The sequence below is a fragment of the Xenopus tropicalis genome, chromosome 7 (genome assembly GCF_000004195.4).
Source record: "Xenopus tropicalis strain Nigerian chromosome 7, UCB_Xtro_10.0, whole genome shotgun sequence".
Lineage (NCBI taxonomy): Eukaryota > Metazoa > Chordata > Amphibia > Anura > Pipidae > Xenopus > Xenopus tropicalis.
The window spans coordinates 75190336-75217654 of NC_030683.2; the positions used below are offsets into that span (position 1 = coordinate 75190336).

General features: G+C 36.9%; 1 protein-coding gene across 3 annotated transcripts in view; it reads right to left on the minus strand.

Moving 5' to 3' along the window:
- The window catches only part of robo3 (roundabout guidance receptor 3), a 226531-nt gene that overhangs the window by 109027 nt on the left and 90185 nt on the right, over positions 1 to 27319 (minus strand). Inside the window, exon 1 of one of the 3 annotated variants that reach the window (XM_012966982.3) lies at positions 577 to 1148. The exons of the other annotated variants lie outside the window; for them this stretch is intronic. Within the exon in view, the coding sequence (XP_012822436.2) occupies positions 577 to 652 (76 nt within the window). The 5' untranslated portion in view covers positions 653 to 1148. Of the gene's footprint in view, positions 1 to 576; positions 1149 to 27319 lie in introns of those variants that run through there. 3 annotated transcript variants of the gene reach the window in all.

A 27319-nucleotide genomic window follows, 5' to 3' on the forward strand; every position in this document is an offset into this window, starting at 1 on the left:
GCCACTTCAACCAGCTTAGTATGAAAGCTCACAACTTTCCCCCAGGCAAGTCTCTGCCTTCCAAGGAAGGAAAAGAGGGTTCTGAGGCTGCTTGTCCCTTAAGAGACTGAACCAAGAGAGGACTCCATGCCCAGAGCTACTAGTACTCACCACTAGAATATCATTCAGATACCAGCGGGTTCAAGTGCCCTAAAGTATACACAGAGTACAGAAGCATACAGAAGCAGCCTAGAGAGGTATACAGAACCAGCACAAACGAAAGAAGCTCAAAGAGACCTCAGTACACAGGTCTACTTAGCTCTCACCACAGAAAAAATCACCCACTTCCTAATCATTTCTATGGGATTTTTAGACTATAAAGTGGTGAACTCTAAATTTCACTCATTGATAAATATGCTTGTGAAAATCCCATACAAATGAATAAACTCTAATCTTGCATTTTGATTTATCTGCCCTTAGGTTTTCATGATTCGAGAAGAAGCTAAAGTTTAATATTTACCCTTTAAATCCTTAAAAAAAAAAAAGTGACCTACAATTATTCACCAGCACCAGTCTCTGGCCATCAGATATTCTTACCTAGGACGGAACATACGGACACAAATAAAACGCAGGTGAAGGTTTTGCCCATAAAGCTCATCTTCTGCCTTTCCATGTAAAGCCTCTAATTCCTCTATTAGGTGCAGATGGGGTGCCCGACACCCACAAATAAATGGGCAGTAGGCGCATATAGAGTAACTCCTGCGGTGCTAGTCACTTGCCAGAGCAGAATTCAGTGGCCCCATCCATTCAGGACAAACATCCCAACAAGCGCTGAATCCCTGTTTGAGCCCTCGGTATTCCTTTCGCTGCTGCCACTGCAGGCACAATTCGGGCAAAGCTGCATGGGAGGCTTGGGAGTCCCGTCTGAAAAGCCCACTTTTCCTGGCAGATTAGTTTTCCTTGAGAATTCGAGCCCCCTCTGTCCCGTGTAATAATCCACATTCAGGTACAAAGTGCTTTCTCCTTGCAGCTAGAAATATTCATAGAAATACACAGAGCAGCAGAGCCGTGCGTCCCATGTAGTGATGCACTTCAAGGCAGGCACAACACACTCACACATACATACACACACTGGCTGCTCGCTTTCCCAGGCATAGTGCAGCGTGAGGAGAGTGCAAGCCCTACACCATTGTGTCATCGGCCCCGCCCCCAGCCATTTAAAGGCGCAGGCACCTGCACACACAGCAGAAAATGCTCTGCAAGAGCTTCATTGTACTACTCCAATAGCTTGAAAAATGCACTGCAATGAACTGCTAACCCTACATACAACGAACACATTTTTATACTGCTACTGTTAGGATTATTAGATAGCTGCCGGCGTATAGGAAAGTTATCAAGTACAGTGCGACCTGCCTTTTTCATAAGGGGTCAAATTGTAGATCTCTATGTTAAGCATCTACATTTCCATACATTTCTTGAGGTTTAGGGCTGTCTACAAAATAATAAAAATAAAAAGATGTTGGTGGGATTATTAGTGAACGTTTCATCATGTTTATTAAATGAATGTAACAATTCCCCACAACACTGTTTAAATATTAATAATGGGTGTGTACAGGATTTTCAATGGTGCACTTTTCTTACTTCCTGTTGTGATTGGAAAGCATATATTTACAACTATAGCTTTAGCTGCTTGTGGAAAATGGTGGGGCAGTGTGATGTTCAGTCGACTGGAAGGGAGGATCATGGTGTATTTTCTGCCTTGGATGTTCCTGCAAATATAGCAGCATTAGTAGCATGACTGTTTAAAAGTGATTTCTCTTATATTTAACTTTGTTATGTAATAGTAAGAGGCAATAATATATAGACAATCTTGTTTTTGTTAAAAATGTTTGGCCAGATGTTGATGTTCCTATCAAAAATACTTGGATCGAGGATAATTTCCTACTAGCCAGGACTGTAAAATATGGCATGATGGCAACTCTTTATATAATATATTATGCTTATTTCGGAGCACCTTCATTATATGCAATACCTCCCTTGAACAGGACACTGTCTCTCCACAGCATTGTGTCAGTCTGTAGCAGAGACAGATGATCAATGAGGCTGCCATCCAGCTCTGTGCTGCACCCCAAACACCTGCCAAGAGGGATAAAACATTTCTCCTTTAGCTTCATGAACTGCTGAACTGTATTTGTACTGGACCATCCACTGTATGAATACTGTACATGTCCCCAAAAGAAGCAGTTTAAATGCAACCTAGTACATGTTACCTATGGACTGATAATTGCTGTTAATTCACTGTTGTAGAACTACAACACCCAGAATTCCCTTAGCTTGCATGGATATACAATACATAAACTCCCTTATGCATTATGTAGTTCTACAACAGCTGATGTGCTGGAGGTTGGTAGTATCTCTATGGCGTTGTTGTGCTGCATTAATTTAGTCAGCATATTGAGAATAGAGATGCCCTACCTAGGTAAGGCAACTCTGTAGTAAAGGATCTTGTTTATAACAAAATTAGACTATAGTTTATGTTCAAATGGGCAATGGTAATTGCTTAGGTCATTCCTGTCCAACTTTTTCCATGCAGTGGGCAGATTATTTGACATATCTCACATTTGAGGGCCTGTTTAAATTAAATGTGAAGCATACTAAAAAATATTTGTAGCTCTAAAGCGGGCCATATAAATTGTCTAGAGGGCCACAACTGACCTGCAAGCCTTCAGTTGGACATCCATGGCTTAACTAACTGATTAACAGGAAACATGCAGAATAACCATTTTGAAATGACACAATGGGTTCATTAATTTACAGACCTTTCCAATTTGTTTCATGTTATATATTGAAAATGTGTGTTTCTTATTTTCAGCACACTAAGTTTTGAATTAATGGCAAATATCTAAATAAGCACTATGGCCTTGGGGTAACTAGTAATCTAAATTGTTCGGATACATATTTGGATACTTACTATGTCTAAACCTATGGCAAATGACTCAGTATATATGGTAATGGGTGTACGTTCCACTCCCCTGATTCAGAGGAAGAGGAAGTGACAAACTGCAGAGATGACTGATTGTGAACTGGCAAGAGTGGAACTAAGAACCCTTTGTTCGAGATTTATATTAAGTTGCTTGCAATGGTTCCTTGTGTAGGAGCAAATGGAAAAAGTGCATTCATATTTCAAACAAGAAATGGTTTATTTTTTAACATCATAACATTATTTAAATACAGAAATCTGTAGAGCATTTTTCAGAATGGTCTTGTTACAGCTAGTGGGTCAAAATATGCTTCATCAATCACATAGTGCTGTACTTCCTATGCTAAATACTGCCTGCTCTTTTGCAGCAATTTAAGGCATTTTGTACCCAGGGCACAGTCTCTGCCATTGTTTTTGCTACTGCTACAGGTTGTCATTAGCTAAATAGAATCAACTTGTCATTCATACAGAAAATCACCAATGTGCATTTTCTGACTGAAGCCACCTACAACTGAAAGTGACAGGCCTTCCATTCAATTAAAGGACAAGCTGTATGGTACATCTGGGCACCAGCAGAGTGTGCCACATGCCTAAAAAGTAAAACCACAGTAAAATCATAAAGTGACAATTCTATTATCTACATCAAAAGATTATATGTATACAGTGGCTACTTTTTCAAGGCTACTAAACTCCAGAAAATACCCTGTCATGGACAATACTGAGAATTGCTTCTGTAATTTTCACCCATAGAAACAATGATTAGCAAATGATCAGCATTGTCTATTTTAGTAGCTGTGACAAGTAGCTGCTACTAGCAGCTCTGTGTGTCTTCACCTAACAGTCTTGTTTCATATAATAGGTTTTAAGACAATTGGTATGTAGAGAACCATGAATTACATCTGATCCCTATTAATCTCAACTAAAGTATTACCCTATTGTACTTTAAATGGCTTAGAATTTGCCCACTAATCAAATATGAGCCTTATAGTGCTATGGGAACTTGAAAGGTAGACCCTTTTACTATATTAAAGCTTACTTATATGTTGTTTTAGTTGCTGAAACCATATTAGAGATTCTGAAGAAGAAACACTATTGAACTTTTTAAATTTGCTTTTAAATTCACATACAGTACTTTCATTTGTTGGTGTTACTGCTGGCCATTTAATTAGCTAGAAAAAAAATATATCTTGTGTAGGTGTAAATTGACCTAATTATTATCTCTGTGAGATACTTCCACTTCAGCAACTCAGACCCTCTGCCTGCTGGAATCCATCTCTTGGGTCTTCTTCTTTACATTCTATCCCTGCCTCATAACTCTGCTGAGCTAAGGATCTTTCTAGCTGTTAACCTCATAGTCACAGGAGTTATTTAAGCTCAATGTAATGTCAGATGTCCCAGTGCTGAATTGTGTCCATATACACCTTGATACAAATTTACGTGCCTACAGCACCCCTGTGTCTGTGTGCTGTAGAGCCTGGATTTAGTTAATGTGTACCATCTGTGCTCTAGTGATTTCTACACAGATATCCCTTGTCTGCTAAATGGATGTACTCATTTTACAGATGTTAATGGCTAATCTGTAGAAAGCTGCAAAAGAGTTATATTGCAGGAAAATTATGAACCAGGTTTGACTTTGCTTTGTGTTTTGATGCACAGCAAAAGTGTATATGTTGGAAAACCCGCTACTTTTATATTATACTTCAGTAAAAGGAAATATTTCTTACAATAAAAACTGTATGTATGTCAGCACTGCCATCTACTGCTCTTAGCTCTTCTAAATTGTTATTATTTCCTATGCTGTACCTCTCTCAGAACTGTTCTTTGTATAGTCTAGCACTCTTGTCTTTTGCTGTGTACAAACTGCCTCTCCCACACTAAAGATTACACAGAGCAAAACAGCAACAATGTGGCTATGTAACCAACGACTTGCAAACATTGCTGAAATATGAATCCTCTCTCAATTACTACATTTAAAGCTGTGGAACTACAGGGTTAACCCCAAAATACATTGCTTTTTACATACAGGGCTAGGGGTAGGCAGAAGAGGCACCTGCCTAGGGCGCAAGGAACCTCTCCTGTCTACCCCTTGTCCTGCTCTCTTGTCATTGCCCCTGCCGTTTGTCACAACGCAGTGCAGGGGCGAGGTGCCCGACCGGGTTGCCTAGGGCTCCTTCTTTTGTGTATTCTGCTTATATAGCTCAAGTTATCAGCATGTGGTAAGGATGACAGCAACCATAATTTCTCTTAATGGAATACCCTCATGCGGGACTTTTGTAAATAGCATCCCCTGGTGGACAGATGATTATGAAAAGGTAGAATGTATATCAAGCATTGTTTAGCTGAGCACAAATTTGCAGCTGGGCAGTAACCAATCAGTAATTACCTCTCTTTTGCCAGCTGCAGGCAAACCATTGAAAGCAAAATTTTGATTGGTTTCCACGCATTATTGCCCAGGTGCAAGTTCCCCCAGTGTTAATAAATGACTCCCACTCTCTTCTGAACCATTTCACATTTTAGGATCAGATAGAAGGGGGTAAAATACTGAGTTACCCTTAGGTTGAAGCAATAAATGTTTTATTAAAATGCTTTGCTAAAATGCTTAATACAACCGGAAAAGCAGACATCCATACTACGCCAAAAGGATATTGAATTAAAAATATGAGCATCATAAATTACAACAGTTAGTTGGGGGAAAGGTCCCAATGCAGACATTAACAGACAGTTTAACAGTGATAAAACAGGTGGGAATCCCTTGGGGCTGCATCTTTGTGTGGGATGTTGACATTCTACATGCACATGAGTCCTTTTCAGCCATCATAAATCAGTGCTCCTGGGCTAAATAAAGCACAGATATTCTCTGCCATATCTCATGCTACCCAGTACCAGAACAACTGGCACACCTGTTCTTGCAAGTGAGTTTACAGATACAATACCAAATACTATGTTATGTGGTGTAGAGTCCCTGACCACGCTTGGGTATATCCAAGAATCTTCTTTTTACCTTTTAATTTCATTTTTTTGCCCTTAAATATCTTAATCAGAGTTGGGTCCCAGCTATGTATACAATGAAAACATGAATATTTTACTGATTCTGGAAGCACTATTTGTTTTACTTTGAGTTTCAGTATTTGGTTTTCCAGTGCAAATGGATAAAGATGATAAGCAACTGGCACAGAGAGCAGCAGAGCCCATAAAAGGACTATGCCACAAGCCAGTGTGTCACTTGCTTTACTGCTACTTTGTCCTCAGTTTGTTGTTTGCTTGTACTTCTAACATGAGTGCTGCTGTTGTTTGATCAGCCCACTGGGGGTTTAACATTATTAGTGTGTTTGTGTTTTCTTTTTTATGCCTATCCCTCCTCCTTAAAGGGGTAAAACGGAGCAAAATGAGACACAAGCGTCTGTGATAACAGTATTTTATGTCTAAGGTAGAGTTGGGGAAAATTATTATTCATCCTGGAAAACCTTTTCTGTTTACAGGGAGAATGTTATTGGCAGTTATGTTATGCTATATACTTTCTTTCTCTTCACCCTAAAAGATCAAGGTTTACTATCTGCAACACTTCACAATGGGCTGAGCTTAATAGATTTGTTAGCACAGTCAAGAAATGATATTAATCATTCAGTTTTTGTCACCAATGCTATCTACATTTGGGCAGATGCAAAGGTACTTAAGCCATTATGGAGGATTTTACTTTATATAACTTTCTGCAGCTTCTGCTATGTCCATTACCCACCATACGGGGTTTACCTTGACGTGGTATGGTGGCTTACCAATCTTATGATCATAATTTTGTAACTAAAAACCCCTGTTTCTTGTCAATATACTGTATGCACTAGCATGAAACTAATAGACAATTTACTTATGAAACAGGGGACCAGGGAATGTGCATTGATCAATCCCTTTTGTTTTTCTGTATGTTTGTAGTTAATTTGGCCAGATCAGTTGCACTTCCATTGTATTTGTATACTTTATTTAGCCTTGGAGTGCTCCCACAACCTCTTTTTGTGCATTACCCATTTAGCTCGAAGAATCCCCAAATCTGATAATGTATTAATGTGTTTACAATTCTTCAATTCTTATATAAATTCTTATATTAGAATGCAGTGAAGTATCAAGACATATTACAAATCTAGACAATGAATTGTTTCTAGTTGGCATTATTTCCTTTACAGAAAGAAAAATGCACATCAGTCAGTTATCATCATGAACACTGCATCCGTAGCATTTAAATAAGCTCCAGGATTAGTAAATGTATACATGTGACAGTCAGGGCAGTCAAGGGTGGAAGGTCTTACAGAAACCATCAGATATACTAATAAGACCTCAAGAGTAAAGGTCCCCATACACAGGCCGATTGTAGCTGCCGATATCGGTCCCTTGGATACATAATGCATATGTTAAGTAAAATAGTAGATCTAGAAACACTATATTCAGGAGAAACAAGAAAAAAAAAATCTACTCCTATATATGATGATACATAAGCTCAAAGAGGAAAAATATTAACATGTATTTACATCTTTGATATTTTTGAGAAAAATGTTCCTAGCTTTTGATAGCATATGGGTTACATGCATATGCAGAGGTTTTTCCAATCAGTATCCACAATGGCATGGAATCAGCGTTCCCTGTAAGCATGCGCTTGTCCTCACACACAAATTCTGGGGCCAGCAGACACAGCAAATGTAGAAATTAAAACAAACATTGCAGGTAATCCTTACCTAGGCTGCTCTACGTGCTCTACCTGATTGGTTTGTATTGAGAGGATTAGGAGAATGGCACACAAGGCATTTTCGGGGGTATCTGCATGTGATACTCTATGGGGTGGTTTCAGGGTCTTTAACATCATGTATCTTTAATCTCAATGATTCATATATCCTGGAAGGGTGTACAAACATTAGATTGCAACGTTACCATTAGGGAGTACTATTGTCATAGTTAAAAATAGCAGTGCTATTTGCAGTTGATCTTTTATTTATTTATATTTGGGTTCTTAAGTTCTTTATTTTAGCCGTTTAATTACTGGTTTCTATAAATAATTACTGTAGCAACTAGTCACTGAATTCAATGGTATTTTGATTTGGTGAAGGCCCCAGGACCATAATAAATAATCATAATAAAAATGTATTCAACAGTTACATGGCTGGTTGAAACTCTTAGCAAACAGATATCAGTTCAATTTTGGGGTGTCAGGAGTACTGACCACCATATGGATTCTGTGTGACACAATGTTGGAGCCTATTAGCCTTTCCAAACAGTATGTCTTTCTGTTCCTCTAGTCTAACTATTGTATCTATAGCTTTCCTGCTTCTATAAATAAACAGAGTATACAATGTATTATTATTATTAACATTTATTTATAAAGTGCTAACATATTCCGCAGCGCTGTACAATAAGTGGGTTTCATACATTGGACATACAGAGTAACATATAAAGCAATCAATAACCGATACAAGAGGTGAAGAGAGCCCTGCCCAAAAGAGCTTACAATCTACAAATGTATACGCCTATTACTACATTTGATAAAGCAGCATAATATTTATGAGGGAGGCTGATGATAATTTAAAACACTTGTTGGTTATACTTGTCCTTTATAGCAAAAATAAACATTAGATACAAACACCCTATTTTAACAAATTGTGTATTTAAATCATAAGCACAATTTACAGTGTCAAATTGTAGCCAACAAGATAAATTTCCTTTGCAGTTAGTCAATGCTCATGCCCACATGCACTATTATTGTTGTTGTTTCTGTCCTTATTACATTACATTAAACTGCATCATAACTTCAAATAAACAAGGGCACAAATTGGTATAACTGTATTATCAAATCTCACTGCAGTTCCCCAGTAAGATAAATATAAACGGGCAGTATTTTGCACAGACAGGATGGTTTCTTGCTGCGTGTGGTAATTGTTTCTTGGTAATCAAAGACTGTTTATTTACTTGACAGAGTTTATCGACTGGCTCAACTGTCTGCCAGCAGCAGCCCTATGAGTCTTGCAATAATATTGTATAATATTGGATAATAAGTTCTATTACTGTGAATGCCAACCAACCCAAAACTGAAAAATTCCCAGTCTGTCTGGAGATTAACCTTGGCAAACTGATGGAAATGGAGTGATTTATGTTCTCCTACAGAGATCTTTCAACTCATTCACGTATTTAGTATGTTTTTCCATTTTTAATAGTCCTTCATAATGAGTTGGTGGTAAGAAATAATGAGTTGGAAAAATCTGGCAGTCAGAATCAGCAAAATGGGGATTATTGATTAAATAAAGGAATCCTTATCTCCCAAAATAATTAAATGGTGTGGTGGTGCGTACAGTGAGACCCATTCTTCAGTGACACAATGCAAAAGGGAAGAGGTATTTCCTTCAGGAGATTTGTGATAGAGGCTTCTTGATTTCCTCTTCCTTTGAATTTCAGTGAGCAAAAGTTAATTGATCACAGGAAGCAGTGAACCATAAAATTTAGCAGCACTGAGGCAGCAGAAAGAGTTTTTCTTTTAGACAAGGGTGTGATGGGATCTGTGGGTATCATTGCTGTCACCAAGGGGGTCCTTATGGAGATGCTGAAGGATTATTAAAGGGTTTAAAGGCAAATACAGGTTGTTACTGGTGTGTTTGTGTGGTATGCATAATATAATAAGGAAATATACATGATAATATTGCAATGCTATTTCATTTAATGTTGCATGGGTACACATTACACATGTTGCATTACACAATAATTTGTAAAACACAGGTATAAATTATGTTATCGGATTAAATAAATTATGTTATTACGGATCCCAATTAAGATATAATTAATGCTTATTGGAGGTAAAACAATCCTATTGGGTTTAATGAATGTCCCGATCATTAAGGATAACAGGTCCCATATCTGTGCATGGGTTTTGTTCCTATCCTATCTATAATTGCCACAGTAAATGATTTCTAAATATATCAAAGATTTTTAAGATAATAACTATGCAGTATAACATTGAAATTAAACATATGTATATTTGACCACTACACCTTTAACGAAGGTTGGGCAAATATACTTTCTAGTCATTCTCAATCTCAATATATTATCATATTTTGCATTGCTCAGTTTATTATTCTTTTATATTTACTGCTTCATATTCAATCTTGGGAGAATTTGTATTATAGTAGCACAGAATCAGATACTTCAGAAATGTCTTGTTGTTTGTGACATAATGATGCATTCTGGTTTATCCAGTCATTTATTACTCTAATCTAAAGGAATAATATTTACAATGCAAATCATTTTTCTTTGCGCCAACCATGTTTCCTTTTATTACATTTAATGCAGCTTTCATACAAACCAGTAAAGGTATTTAGCAACCATTTCAGCAGTGGGAAAAAGGCTGGTGTTTTATAGTTTATACAGTGTATGTAACAAACCTTCTCTATGAAAAAGTTGGGGGGATTTGTACCAAAAAAGCTATCCTAAAAAATGCACCATGCACAATTATTTAAAGTATGCAATGATTAATAATAACGACCTGAAGAAGAATATCACATTGTGAAATACAATCTTTTCTTATTAATTAAATTAGCACTTAATAGAAAGCAGAATAATGGAAGCTACATTGCACAGACTGAATCATTATTTCACTAATGACAGTAGTCCTGGAGAGACAAAGACGTACAGCACCAGTGGCTGAAATTCACAGCTCTGGATGAACAGAACATCAGTGTTAAATGGTGAAGTCAGCAGTAAAGCTAGGTAATCTATACCTCTTAATACTGTTTTGGGGGCAAAAAATAGAAAGCAAGTCAGCCAATCACCTTGAGCTTTCCTGATGTCAGCTATGACATTTTTGGATAGCATAATGTGGGGGGCCCAGAAGTCCAGATGGCTAGTAAGACCATAATTAATTTTCAATATATCTTGACAGAATAGGTTAACTTACCAATGTTTTGGGGCCCTAAATTGAATTTGCTGTGGGGCCCAGTAAGATCTAGTTATGGCACTGTCTGCTTCAAAGATTGTACAGGATTAAAGCAAACAGTATGCCAAGTCAAAAAAATTATTTTAATTTTTGCTGTTACTTCTTCTACAAGACATGTAAAGTTTAATTTAATAATCTTTGACTAACAAAAAAGGTGATCCCGTGGAAAGCAAACGTGTAAGCTATTCACAGTGTTGAGCTGTTTTACATTTACTAATAATTTTGAGGATATTAAAAGCATGTGTATTTTGGAACAACACATAAAGAACCATATGGGAATCTATGAGCGGAACTGCATGCGGACTGCAAGAAAGATAATCAGATGGGAAAAAGCCAGCTTAAAGGATTTTAAAATAAATTAATATGGAATCAGTGTGTTTACTGTAATGATCAAAAGCGTCTGTGCTCTTTGGTACGAGTTAGGATTTTAATTCCCTACAGTAGAGGTCACTATGTAATTTCTTATTATTTGGACACCAATGGAAATATTATGATATGTCAATTAGCCTGGTGCCTACTACCATGGTAAAGAAAATTTAGTTTTAACATATTAAAATAACATTTACCAGCAAAATAATTGCAACTTGTGTATAACAACATGCTCTGTATGTGTCAAATATGTGATGTGCCTTTATTTTGAGGACATTTGAGTAACTGGAGGGCACCTTATTTGTTTATGTTTTATTGCCACTAGACTTTAAACCACAGGGCCCAAGGTATATTTTGCAACATCTGCCTGTGCCATAAAAATGCAAAATTCTACAGCAGATAGTTCTCTCTACCTAGTGTTGTCTATCCAGATGAATAAACACACCCTAAGGGCTGTGGCACATGGGGAGATTAGTCACCTGCGACAAATCATCCTTGTCGCGGGTGACTAATCTCCCGAAATGCCATCCCACCGACGAAAATGTAAATCGCTGGTGGGATGCCATCCCACCGGTGATTTACATACTCGCCGGTGGGATGGTATTTTCGGAGAGGCTAGTCGCCCGCGACAAGGGTTCGGTTCGGGATTCGGCAGAATCCATCAGGGTGGGTTCGGGGGTTCGGCAGAACCCAAAAAAGTGGGTTTGGTGCATCCCTATAAATAAACAAAATATTATAATAAAATTAGTAAGAATGGCGATGGTTATTTCTTCTTGATTTGTCTGCATCCCCTAAAATCTAACCCATTTCTTATTTTACAATTCTAAAGGCTGATTTGAAATACCATGAAAGCAGTTTGACACAAAGCCCTGTGGCATTGGTTTAAGAGAAAAAGCTCTAGCAGCAGCATTCAACATTTTATTGACTAAGTATCATACTGGGATTAAACAATGATGCAAAGAGATGAGGTAATCTAACCAAGGTTATTATTATTATGATCATTATTTAGGAGTCATTTCTGTAGTGCTGTTATATAAAGGGGGGGGGGAGCTACAGAGACATGCTAAAAGGTCTGATGGCCCTACACATGACCCATAGTCATCATCCTTATTTGTGATAAAACTCTATATGAACGGCTGCAATAACACAGAGCGTTCTCTTATTTCACTAAGCAGTAAGTGTCTCATTTTATATAGAGTGTTTATCCTGTCTTTATTGTCCACAATCTATAGAGAAAAATTATGAGCCCAGAGCATTTCTTCTCTGTACATTTACATTTATGCATGAGAGCAGTTTCCATATTGTCAACCTCAGCAGAAATATTCTCCTTGCACATTAAAAGGACAGTACAATAGATCTGTGACCACAGTGGTGGTGGGGTTGTTGTACAGATGTATAGAAGGAATTGCTATGTTGAGGCCTTTGAATAGCAGATTCATTTTCTATGCATAAATGTAACTATACAAAAGATTTGTTCTGAGCACGATATGCTATATTTTCATACTTTATTCCTGATATAACATTGTGATATAAAAGGTAGAGGCATTAAGGTGACCATAAGCGGGCCGATTGTAGCTGCCGATATTGGTCCCTTGGACCGATTCGGCAGCTTATCGGCATGTGTAGGGGTAACAGTGACTGGCCTCGCCAGGCGAGCAAATCTTTACGTGTATGGCCACCTTAAGTTGACTCCAGATAAGCCAAGCACAGTAAAAGATATGGTGGAGTCATACATACCTCACTTCTTTTTTAAGCACTGCAGACAGTTCTTCGTGTGTAACTGATTTATATACACTTCAAAAGAAATGGATAGTTTTGTTGAAATTTATCAGCAATATATTCTTTAGCTATGATCCAGACTGTCATTTATTCATTAGCAGCTCCATGCAGACTTTAATTAAAATAAAACAGCAGGCTTTACCATATGTTGTTAGAAATGTACTGCATAGTGGTCGGAGAAGAGAAATAGCTATGTATGCATTAATTATCACTTGCCACAATCTCAAGCACAATGACTTTAGTTCTGAATGCCATGGTACTGCACTTTATGTTAGCTATAATGAATGGATGATGCATGCATCACATTCAAATGCAGATGCAAAGAAAGACTCAATCACATAATTGCAATGCAGCAATGTTATAATAGGCTCCATATCTAGTAGCCCATAGCAACCAATCAGCAGACAGCTTGTCTCCTGTTTGGAAGCAAATACCTGGTTGGTTGCTATGGGATACTAGATCCAGTGCATGCTTTGTGTAAGAGTGGAATATACCTTAAAAATTGTGATAATCTTGGGAAGAGGCATGTCTGTAAACAAAATGCCTTAGTGTAGAATGTAAACTTACATTAATTTTATCATGACCCATGAAATCCTCAATTTAAAAGCATTGGTCATTTTATTTAAGCTTAAAATATTATCAATCTTGGAATTTTTTTATGTAGATATTATAAATTCCACCAGCTGATTCAAAAACATTTCAGTAAAATTTGTCTTGTGTAGCCACAAAGGTTTTAAATACTTTATTTATGTTTATATATATATATCTCGAATATATCCTAAAGCAACAACAGTCTTTATCTTTCCTAGAGATGAGATTTCACTTTCAACACCAGGTAAATAGAGCAATCTGCTCGATATGCATAATGACATCTCAAATATTTGGAAAAGGTAATTATGTCACCTCTTACTCATATAATCTGTAGTGCAAACAGTTCCAGCTGCTCCAGTCTCGGGCACTATACAAAGGATAATGTCATAGTGTCTAAAGCGGCACATTACTCTTCAAGCTGGTATATTCCTTTTTCATCATTTTAAAACAAACCCTTAACTGAGCTGACATTGTGATTATATTTTAAACTATCTCACTTTTAGCTAAAGGATATGCTAGAAAGATCATTTGAATTTGCAAATGGGAAGGCGTTGGAGCCAAATGTATTTTATTATTAAAACACAATTTTAATGCTTTCAGTGTAAATCAATGACACAATTCTGGACTGTTTATCTACAAATTCTGGCTTCGTCTAAGCTGCTGAAATAGATTTTACAGGAAACATTTTGAGATCACAGTCTTCTGCACACTGAATGCATCATTATGGTTAGCATAGTATAGTTTAGCTACAAAAGTGTTTATGTAAAAATATCTTGAACAAGCTAAAAGGGTTGAGGAGACCGCCTCATACGTATGCAAATAAGTCATAACAGGATTCTGGGAACAAATTCCTTTAGGCTCTTAGAAAAGTCCCATTTACATGGGCTTGTCCCATCCTATAGACTAATGCTTACCCACTGGGTTTTCAATGCAAAAGCCAGGATAATAGCTGATCAGATTCCCAACTACAGACCGGTTTCGCCCTTCTTGGGGCTCATCAGTGTAGTGCAGGGTTTTCTGATCAGCTTAGGTAGAGCCAGGAGTGGGGATTAATGAACAAGCTAAAAGGGTTGAGGAGACATCACAATGTACATCTGATCACTTTAGCAACAGAATAGTCAAAATTTGGGCTGAGTTGAACTATCCCTAGTATATACACCTATACAAATGATAGGAGGAAATGCCATTACACAGGTTCTATTTAATTATCTAAAGCCCCACCTTCATGAACAAAGCTTATCAAAGTGTTGTAAGAATGCCACACACAAACAATACACATAAATATAGTGTTGAGTGCCTAGCTTTGGATGTAACTTATAACCAAATTACTATTTTCTTTTAAGTATAGGATCATACAAGCAAAATATCCAGTTTGATTAAATTAGGAGGCAGCAGTTAAAGGGGCACTCATACTAGATTTGCATAATGAGGCAAAATGCAAGCAGTTTACTCCTCTGTAACATATAATTGAAGGATTCAAAAAATCTTTACTGTAGAGTTTTAAAAACAGAAAAGATTATAACATTAGAGTGAAAAACTATGTAACAATAGACAATCAATTAGTCCACCGAACTATTCACAGTATCATATAAATATCACACTTAACTTTATAACAATAACTCTTGGGTCTTGAGAAACCTTTTCTATTACATATCTACATATATGGATGTAGTTTTCACAATTATTGGTCCCTAATGGAAGCAGAGACTCTAAATTGGTCATGCTGGGAGTTGTTGTTTGTGGCAGCTTACATGTTTAACACTAGTTTTGCTTCCTTCAAAACAATTACTTTAAAATGCATATGTAACACATCACCTTAAGTCCATCCCTGAAAGGAAATGCATGAAAAATAGAACCCACATGGCACTGTGTACAAACACATTACAGTATTGGGTAATCCATTACCAAAACAATAGGCAAGTGCTGTAGGATCATTGTTAATGAAATTCATTAGCACAAAACCTTTGTCTTTTATCCTTAGAGTGCCTTCTGCCATGATGAGCATGTGTTGTGTTCTGTTGTCTTTACAACATAAGCAGGTGCACTGTGGGTACTCTGGCTGGCCAATCCGTAGGGAAAGGCACTGAGCAGTGCAGTATCTGCAACCATGGAGAAATTTGGAAGCAGCAAATACACAATTTATTCCTTATTCCATCAACATATTTGTTTCATTTTGGATACTTTGCATTTGCGCTTCAATTACACTTTACTTTTAACAATGTTTCTGTTATTTTGAGTTATTTTCCAATTAAACATATATGCCAGTCTTAACTCTCAGTCAATAAAAGCTGATTTAGATCTTGTTATTTAAGATAATACTGATAATATTGATCATATTGATTATATTGATTATATTTATCAGGAACATCAGGAAAAATGGTGTTTGCCCTTCAGAGATATGGGTGCTTGACAAATTTATTTAAACGCAAATGTTTTTGAATTCAACCTGACACTTATCACAGCCCAATGGTAAAGTTGGCCCTCAGGGTTACTTACTTAATCCACTCCCTAAAATCTCTTCATGAGCATAGATGGGGGCAATTTTATTAACGGCACACTGGATGGCCATCCTGTTCAGGAAAGTCTTAACACGATGGAACATATAGGGTTTTGGTTTTCTATGTTTATTTAAGTAATTATTTACTAAACCTTTGATTGTATTGAAATCATTATATTCCACACACCTATATGTTATATTTAGTGCTTGTCAGTGTCGATCAATAATAGTATTATTCCATGCTTAGAATACACAATATTATCTTTAATAACAGGGGAGTTCTAAGAGCCCATAACACGTGGCATTCATCATAGTCAGATCAGAAGCAATAATGGCAAAAAAATCCTATTGGTTTAATTAATGTTTAAATGATTGTTTAGTAGACCTAAGGTATGAAGATCCAAATTACAGAAAGATCCTTTATCCAGAAAACTCACGGCACTGAGCATTTTGAATAACAGGTCCCATACCTGTATATGAAATATATGTTCATATGCAAACTAATACATTTTGACACGTTTATACAGCAGCAACTGGACTATTTATAGTGCAATAAAAAGGTGCGCTAAGAGATCAAAAACCTCACCTAGACAAATATTACCCAACTGTGAGTGGTGCATTAGGGTTAAGTGTTGCAGGAAAGGAATTTGGAATGAGACTATAATTGGCTCCCTATACCTTTTACCCCACAGACTATACTGAAGCAGGTGGACAAGTTGTAACTTTGCCATAATGTTTTGGTGGCCTGGTGCAAGTTTTATCAAGGCTACTTGCCCTTTAAGAGAAGAAGAAATGTTCTTTATGATCATAATATATAAATAAAATTTTAGCCCATAAGGCTTCCAAGTGTTTGTGCTCTCCTCAATCCGTCCCTTAAAAGCATTCTGTTTCACTCATGTATTGTATTAGACGCTTTAGCCTTCAGCTAAACACATGCAATTTTTCCAGAAAGAATTAGGCATTTGTCAGCATTGCGTTAATCCTCTTTTTCTCATTTTGTAATTCATGGTAAAATAGCAAATACCAAGTAAGAACATGCACCAGGTTTGGTTTCCGTAATTGCTAAGCAATATAACCATTCCAATTATCAATGCTGAAAGAAAGTTATATGGCAGCTGTGGATTGTGATTTAACAGTTAAGATATTTCTCTGTTCTTTTTCAGACCACACACATGGAAGTTTGGGGAAGGTGCACATCCTGCCACTTTTGGGCTAACAGTGGGCACCCGCACTTGTTAAAGGAGATTATCAACCTAAGGATTTTTTCTTTTAGTTGTGAAACATAAGATGGAGGGGCAACACACAAAAAAGTGGGGTAAAAAGTCAACATTTGTTAAACTGGTGGCAATTTTGCACTTTGTCTGTCAGTTTTAACCATAATACAATTCAGGGCATACTTCAGCCAAATGTAGTAGAAGGGAGAAAGGACACAGAACTACAGTTCTACACAGTTTTAATGGTATTCAGGAGCTAGCTTTAGAGTAAAATCTATATTTGCCGACAATTGTTTTCAAATAGATTGAGCTACTAAGAGGGTGTAAGGTACTGAAATACATTGCACACAGTCTCTATGACTGTATGACAAATATATGTTGCTAGACATTTGGTAATGAGGGTTTATTAGCACTTCTGAGGTGCTGGTGTTTTTGGTGGCGCTGGCTGGTTTTTTCTTTGCTAAGTCCTGTAGTGGGAATCACATCTCACTGATAAATTTGTCACTGATTGGATAGTTGAAAGTTGGGCACACTAGATCTAAACCCTTGACACCAAAGTCTTAAATCTGTGTTAGTATTGTTGCTAGTGGGTACTGGCACCAGTTACATTGCCACCCACCTATAATATTGTATTAAAAGATGTGTGCAAATACACCTTCATATGTAATGGTTTGACAAATGATCTCTAGCTACACCCCAATAACAGTTTAGGAAATATTCATGTGGTATGAAACAGATAATAAATCAAGAGTATGTGCTCTAGTCTATTCATATATATATCCAGTGCCACCTCCTTGGTGTATATGATGGGCAAGATGGAAAAAGGGTGACAAATTAGGACAGCAACATAGAATATTAGAGGTGGAAATACAGAAGCCACGAAAACCTGAAGCCTATCTTGCTCCTCTTTCTTATCTGTGCTACACTAGGGGGCAGATTTATCAAAGCGTGAATTTCGGATTGTTAAAAATACAATTGGAAAAAATTCGGAGCAACCACGATAATTTCTGATGTACGTAAATTCCACAAAAATTTGTGTCGTGGCAGTACAAAAATATTGTAGTTGCGATCCGAAAGTTACAAAATTTTTGTTTCTGACTTTGAAACTTGCATGAGTTTGAAAGCCTTCCACAGGACTCAGTGGCACTCTGCAGCTCCAACCTGGCCAAAAGAAAGTCACGATATCAAAGCTTCAATGAATTCCGAAATGTTCGTTGTCTTTGCGACAAAGTTCTAAAATTTGAGAATTTTTCTCATTTGTACTCATTTGTACTTTAATGAATTAATGTGTTTGGGTTTAATTGTAAAAGTCATGGAAAGTTCAATGCAGGCAGATTTGCAAACTGCCCAAAACCAGCATAGCCAATATTCAACACTGGTCTAGTCGAGTAGCAATGTTTACTAGTAGCTACATAGTTTTCCAGGAACAGCTGAATGCTGCTGAAGAAACACTCCATTAATTCACTATAAACAATTCAAGATAAACTTTCATCCTACCCAGTGTTAAACCACATACCAACTGTGAGATAACAGTCATAAAAGTTTGGTAATAGTGTGGGAGTTCTGTTCTGTTTCTAATTAGCTATTTTTGATCATAAATATATATTAAAGTATGAGATATACTGTACATGTAACTAAAATTCAGGGAATGGAAGTGCACTCCCTCTAAAACACACTGACTAATATGTATATACATGACATGACAAGCAATCTAGTGATAAGATTGTTATACCCCTCTTGTTAAAAAAGGATTTGAACAACTATTTATTATAAAAATTATAATAAAACAAGTTATATTTATCTGGATTTGATACCACCTAAAACAGAAGTTTCTGAATAATGTTTATTATTCAAATTCAAGTCAAGTATTTTGGTAATAGTACAGCTACTGAAGCTATGGGTGACCCTTAATAATACCATGCATCTGTATTTCAATGAATTTATGGAAAAGTATAACCAGAGAAAATGTGGGAATTAGGTCTAATGGAAAATATTTCCCCACTTAAAATGCATTTCTTTAGACTAAAAAAGATGAATGGTTCTCCTGCTAAGGATAAACATTCACAAGGTTAAGTCTCTATTATCTCAGACTTGTCAGAAGTTGCCTCTTCAATATAACACATCTGCTGTTTAACACAAGATACAAAATAATTAGCCCAAGGAATGCTTGGAGGAATGCTGCATACAATAGCAGAATGATGGATTTATAATAATCTCACGTTAAAACTCAAAGAACTAGTCTGAGGAATATTGATTCCTGGATGTTAATCATGACATTCTAACCCTAATGGTTTCAATAGTTAAGACCAATGCTTAAAATTCCTCTTACTACTGTATTGTAGAGGCCAAATAGGACATTTTAAGTCTTCAATCATTCCGCATATAATAAATTGTATTTATTATGGCAATTTGTTGAGTTTGTATTACTTAGCCTTTTTTAAATTAAATGTATAATTGATGTAAAGTTATGGAGGTTTGCTAAAGACAGATGATGTTTACAAGCTAATTTTGCAACTTATTGCTTAAATAAATAACTAAAACACATTTTAGAATTAAATATAGGAAATTGTAGGGGAACAAACTACTTCACCATTGTTGCATTTGATTGCCAACATCAAACAAGTCCTCACTTAACAAGCATACAATGTATATTTAACAGATTTGAGCCCACATTTTGTTTGTTTATTATTATAGTGAATGTCATTTTCTGTAGTGCTATACTAGGATTTATTAAGTACACATTCTGTTGTCAGGGGTATAGGGTATGATAAATCAACTTCTAATCATAGCTCAATACCTAGAATCCATGAGGTTGTTCGTCCTGTAGACCAACAACTCTGTTGGTACATGGTAAGTACACTGGCACACTTTGACAGTGATTCCCCCTCAGGAGACCTATTTGCGTCATTAGCCTTTAAGAATAATTTTAAAATGTATATATTGGCAATGGCACACAGGATGTTTTGTCACTTTGATAAATCTGGGCTACTATGGCCATAAAATATCCCTAGTTTCTTTTCCACCATCAATAATATAAATCACCAGTGGAGAAACATATGAGCTCCTTTGGCTTTCCAAAGTAACCTGAAGTTGCCTCACAAGGAAACTTTGGACTACTTGAGAAACCTTAAGCAACACATGTTTTTCCACTGGTGATTTACATAATGGAAAAGCATCTTTAGGAGGTTGTTCACCAATGGTATCGCAGAACTATTTTTAATGTTTTGCATGTAAATCTGATTGACCAAAGAACTGAACAGGCTCTTTACTGCAAACATTTGTAAAGTCTTGTAATTATGGTTCTGAGTCACATGTGTAGGGACCCATAGGGTTAAGCTCCCTATGGTGTTATCCCTTATCTTTTCCTTATCTGTGCTGTTATAGGGCAGAGCCCTCTACACTCAGGTTACAGTTATTAGGCTACCCCCTATAGGTTTAGCCCAGGTTGACCACTCCCCTTGGCAGACTATATAGTGTCTTGCACAAGGAAGTGTCTTTCTCTCTGGCTGCTGTTGTCTCAGGCTTCACGTCATTGAGCCTGGAGGCATAAGGCCCCAGTAAAGAGAAACATCTTTATCTAAAGTCGGGGACAGGGCCCCGTGAACGAGGTAAAGCCAGAACAGTCAGTTTATATAATAGCACCCTCTAGAAGTGGTGAGAACAGTTAGTCTATTTAGTAAGGGCAGTTAATAGCCCCAACCAGGAGTTGTAAAAGGGTTTAGCCTACCCCGGCTCTGTTGTCGTTCTTTAGGGACCGGTTTTATTTGACCAGGCCAGGTACCAGTATTAGGAGCTCTCCCCTGGACCATAGTCGGCCGGAACACTCCCTACTTCATCTCAGGTATCAGCTAATCCTCTGTGCATCCTCCAAGTGGGATATTCTGTTCCTTCAGTGTCACATCTGCTATAATCCATTGTGACCAATTCCTATACTGCTGTGTCTGTGAGTATAATCCCTGCTGCACTATCAAGTTGTGCCTTGTCAAATAAACTTGTACTATAGTTCATCAGCAAGAACCTTTCTGGCGTCCATTATTCTATCTGCACCACACAAGCTCTATCTAGTTGTGGGTCAACTACACCCTCAGCTCCATTAATACCTCCCATATAGCGGAGGCCCACTCCTGTGCATTAAGGTCGCATGTAACACATGCTCTATACCTATCACTAGCCTGGGTTTTGCCATATCTAAGCCAAACAAGTGTTACACATGTTTAAATAGAAACAAAAAAAATCTGTTGTTGGCATATCAGAAAAACACCAAATATGTGTTGGCATTTTATTATATATCCTGATTTAATTTTGTTATTATTGTAATTATTAATGACCCAGTAAACTTATGCAATTCCTCTTATAGTCCTATTTGGTAAAAGCCTGGCACTGCTAAAATAACCAACATAAAAAATGTATGATAGACACATAGGGGTAGATTTATCAAAATGTGAGTTTAGATTTCAATACATAAAAACTCACTTACGTTCTATTTAGTCCTATGGGATTTTTAGAAGCGCATTTATCAATGGATAAATTAAATACACTTCTAAAAATCCCATAGGAATAAATAGAACATGGGTGAGTTTTTTATGTATTAAGCTCTAAAACTTCATTTTGATAAATCTGCCCCCTACAGTAATAACTAATTGCAATAAGTTGCCATTCAAAAAAAAGCTTTGGAATAAGATTCAGTTTATTATTTCTAAAGTTTTTTTTACACATTACTTTATTTGCAAATTCTAAATCTTGAAATCGGATTCTATAACTAAGGCTATGGCACTGTGGAAAAACAGTTCCTACCCTAGTATTTCCATATGATGTGAACTTCAGTCACATCAAATTTTGCTGTATAATTACATTATGATGGGCTCTAAAGCTGTGTTTATTTTTAACTTGCCGGTTGTTATTAATTAGGAGACTCCCATTCCCAGCCAAACATAAGAGACTCAGATGTCAGCACTTGCATTTTGTTTCCTTGCCGAGTTTATAAGATAGAGTGTTCTGCCTACATCTAGCCCAGTAATCCACACATGAATAAAATCACTATTTATAGTTTCTAAAGAACTTTCATCTTTATGTTTATCCTTTTAAAATGGCACTGACAACACTTTCTCTTGCATCAGTTTGAATCCATGGATACAGAATAGTAATCACAAAAGCACCATCTAATAAAATAACGAAAGGCCTTGAGCCAATAAAAGCCCCTTCTGTCCCTCGCTGTTTAACAGTTCCCAAGTTCTACTATCTGGTAAATCACATACTCATTCTTTTTGCCTGTGTTCTCATTCGACTGGTAATTCCACCTTCAAGACAGGGCAAAGATGTGGGTTTAGAGAAGAAGGGGCCAACTAGGGTGGTAAGAGTATATAAATGAAGGATTTCTAACCTGCAGCCCTAACTTTAAAGGCTTGAAGTCTCCCAATAGGCCCTCTCAATACTCACAATCTAGGTAAGACAATCTAGAAAAGAGCTTCTTAAGAAAGCCTGGTGGAAATATGTGTGTATTTGTGTGAGGGTTGTAGCATTGTTTGGTTCTTCTAGGATTTTTTTTAATTTGCTCAGGTGTGTGTGTTTAACTGGTTTTGTGTACTGGCATCATAAACTGTGCAAAGGCACAAGAATAGAAAAGGTGACCTGCTCTTCAAATTGTTGAACTTGAAGAAGAAACTGCAGCACTATCGTCTTGTTACTTGTGTAAATTATAGCATTGCTGGATTTCAGCATTCATTTCAGCCTGGTCATAATTGCAAGATAAGTTAAGGGAAATTGTAGTTTAACCAATATTTTTAGATCAGCAGGTTTCTCCACCTCATTCCTCTCCTTTTAAAAAAATAAAATTAATATTTGGTAACTGTGAAATGTAACAAAGGTTTTCTGGACTCTTTTTTCCACTAAGTTACATTAGAATAGGTGTCACTACCCTTATGCTATTTATGTTCAGCAGAGACCAGGATTCATTGTTTCAAGTTATTTCTGTGACACACTAAACAATAGCATTGCCATAAATGCAGGTATTTGGCAACACAAGTAATATAAGGTCTAGGAATACAGCACAGTAAATGTTTTCAGGACTGTAAATGTACTGATGGCAGACTTTGTTATGGGAAATTGGTAATTTATTTGTAGTTATCTCTGCCAGAGCATTGCATGGGTGATCTAACAATGATTCTAAAACTGCCATGGTTCATTTTGATCCAGCGGAATAAAACAACACCACTGCTAGATTGTACTCAAAGATTTTTTTATTAGCTTCGGAAAGCATCAACAGGGGTTCCTGCAATTATAGGAAAATGCTTGTGTCTTCCTAGTGCCAGATGCTACTTGTAGATATTACAGAGAGGCACAGACGGAACTTGTATATATTCATAGCTTCCCAAATGCCTTCTGCATTGAATAGCAGCCTCAATTGCCTTTTCTAAAGAGTGCAGTCATTCCAAAGAGCTGGAAATTCAAATTAAAGTCATGATTTTATAAAACCTGTAGCTTATTTAAAGGAACCAAAATGGTATTGGACATGTATCTGTCTATATAACAATTGCTAAAATATAGTATATGTAAAATATATCCTTTAAATTACACTCCCCAAACAACATGTCACTGTCATCCTTAATGCCAAAGCCAGGACTGCTACTGGCTTACCTATTTATCTGTAAAAATGTATTCTATCTGTCATGACCTATACTTCATGGTGTATCTTTTAAATAGACACTACTTAGTTATGTATGATGCATTTACTGAGGTAAGAGGTATGATTGCCGCACACACATACACACCCGCATATAGATTTTTCATACAATTCTACCAAGTGAATGTGGTAGTTTGGTATTAAAAATGGTAAACAAGGGTGATATTTTGATTTGGCACATTTATGTGGTGATCAGGAAATTCAGGACTGGAGAGAAACTTTATTGCATATTATAGAAATATCCAACTGATCAGCCCTGTAATATACTGGATATTGGCCTTGTGTGGTTGTGTGGCCAATATAATAATAATGAGGAAGTAAAGAGCAAAGGATTTAAAAACTGTTACCATGGATACAGAAGCCATTAGATGCTCATCCAAACAGACAATTGGAAGAGATTGCCTTCACTGTGAAATCAGCAAATTACATGGAAAAGCACAGTGGATAACAGTGTGTGTGTTGGCAGGGTGCTATTGGGTGCTGGACAAGAACATCAGGGAGTAGAGTAATGAGAAGCAGACTAGGATAGCAGCGATGAAGCAGTGTGTAATGGGGAAAGGAATGATCAACAGGCAGGGAAAGCCTTGGAGAAAGGAAATTTAACATAATCTAAAAATGTATGTAAACACTTGATCAAGCTATTTAGTATGCATATGCAACCCTTGCCTAAATGCAAATTAGCACAACAGCAATTCTACATTCCTTTTGGCCAAAATGTATGTTTAAATGCAACTCCTTCCAGCAAGTATACTATCCTCTGAGTGGGAATAAGAGCATGCAGTGAGCAGATTTGTAGATTACTGTCTGCATATAAAGTAGCACTGGCAAATATGAACTGAGATGTGTCCTCAAATGCAGACATCTCCTCTTTTTTGTGACATGCACAAAGACATGATGGTCTCGCAGTGTGTCAGCACAATATATGGGCATGTGTCTATGCCTAATTGATCTAATTAAGGCTGTGATTGCTGGAGGGAGGTGTATTTAAGTATGGAACAAAGCAATCCATCTACAATCTGCTCATGAAGGCACATGCACAAATACTCAGTTGAATCCACAGTGGAAGATAAAAAACACTGGGTTAACCTTAAAAAGATAGTAACCTTACATTTAAATCAAGGAAAGGATACATTTGTGACTAATCATCTAGAAGAAACAGCATTGCCTTATAGTTGTGCATATGCTAAACCCTATTTTTCAGTCCAGGTTTTCTACACAATTTGATCTGAAGACATCAGATTGAAAAGGAAGATCCCCAGAGGCACCCTTCATGAATATTCATTGATTTAATTTCTATAAAATCCTTCTGCTACTGCACGTGTATTTGAAATGAATCCTCCCTGGCTTCCTTGCATCTCTCCTTGAAAGTCTGATAGATTAATATTGATCAGTGAGAGCAAAATCCAATTTCTACTTTACAGGGGAAAGCGGAGCTTTGTCCATATTATCAACTAGGCAGAGGCATGGCAAAAAACAGCATAAAGTAACAGAGTCCATATGAAAAAGAGCAGTTATTTAGAGAATATGTTATAGAATGACCATCTGTTAGATATCAAGACAAGATTTTGGTCTCTCAAATGTGATTTGGTACATTTTCTGTTACAAACAGAAAAGATATACACTATATAATTACTATATACGTATAGTAGACAAGACTTACGAGCAAGAAAGATCATCTAATGGCAGTTATTGTACAGCACTGCGGAATATGTTGGCACTTTATAAATACATGTTAATAATAATAATGGCAAGTTATGTATATATATGACATACATGACATACACACAAGTAGGCAACTGACACTCTGATATCAGAACTACCAGTACCTGGACTCTTCACTCAACATTTTACTTTGAAATATTAACCTCTAAAGACTGATTTATAAGAAAAATAAAGATGAAGATGTGTATTTTTTCTAAAGCAAATATTTATCAGTTGGTCAATAAATGATATCTGGTTACCACCAAAAAATTGTATTCCTTTATCTTATCTATGGCTAACATGGTAGAAGATTCTACTTCATGGTTTCCAAGGAAAAATTACCATCAAGTTATTTGCAGTCAGGGTCAGAGGCAGCTACAGCTATTCCTGTTCATTAAGGAAACATTGCAGTATGAATTCCCTACATCTCCCAAATTGATTGGCAATTAAATTCTTATTGGGCAAGAATGAACTGAGCTCCCTGTGCTAACTAAGAGTGGCACTATATTCCCACCAATTATGCTGTGTTTGTAAGTAGGATATGGCCACACTCTAATGCTTAAGCTGAGCCAGTGGAGTGTGGAATAATTATCTTTTAGCTCAGCAATTCTCAACCTTTTTACACCCAGGTCACAATTGCTTATCATTGTCAGCACCCTGGCTTGAATCATTTAAATGATCACTACCACAATTAAAATTATAGCTTAGGTGAATGAAATACTATTGTTATGTAACACCTTATATTGTTGTAACCAAAATAAATGCTATTCAATAAAAATTACAATCTTTTTAAATGTTAACTTCAGCACAACAGAATCTGAAATTGGCTTCTGTGCTGTATTTAGGACTCATCAGATCTGCAAGTAAACAATATTTACACTGAAGCTTTCCATACAGCTTGAAATAGCACATTTTATGCTTTCATTTGCAAATTTAAGGTAATTTGTTAAAAAGGCAAAGTGTGCAGCTTTTGCATTAATCACTTATCATCACAGAAACAATCAGACATATTTTCACTTCCAAACTGTAAAAGGTTTTATGGTTTATTAAGGTGGAGTCCTAGAGTGAATGAAGTCTTCATGAAAGGTAGAAAAAACCTACATGCATGGCTATATACATGGCAATACACTTTTGTCTACCATGCTGATAACAACCCCAAGGGTCACCTGATCCCAATGCTAATGCAAAGAGTGAATTACTTTCACCCTCTCTAGTCTAGCTTACATAGTAAACATCTGTCCCTAAAGCTGGCCATACATGCACCGATAATATCATACGAAACCTCGTTTCGTACGATATTCGGTGCGTGTATGGCAAGTTGGCGAGTCGACCGATATCGCAGGAAGCTGCTGATATCGGTCGACTCGCCGATTGGGCAGTTAAAAGATTTTGATCGGGCACCATAGAAGGCGCCTGACCAAAATCTGCCTTCAGCGCTGAATCGGCAGAAGGAAGTAGAAATCCTATTGTTCCTACCTCCTTATCTGCTTGTTTCAGCCCTGAAGGTTAGTGGCATATCTTTCGATCTTCTGTGCGACCGATGGTCGCACGAAAGATCGTCAGATCGCCA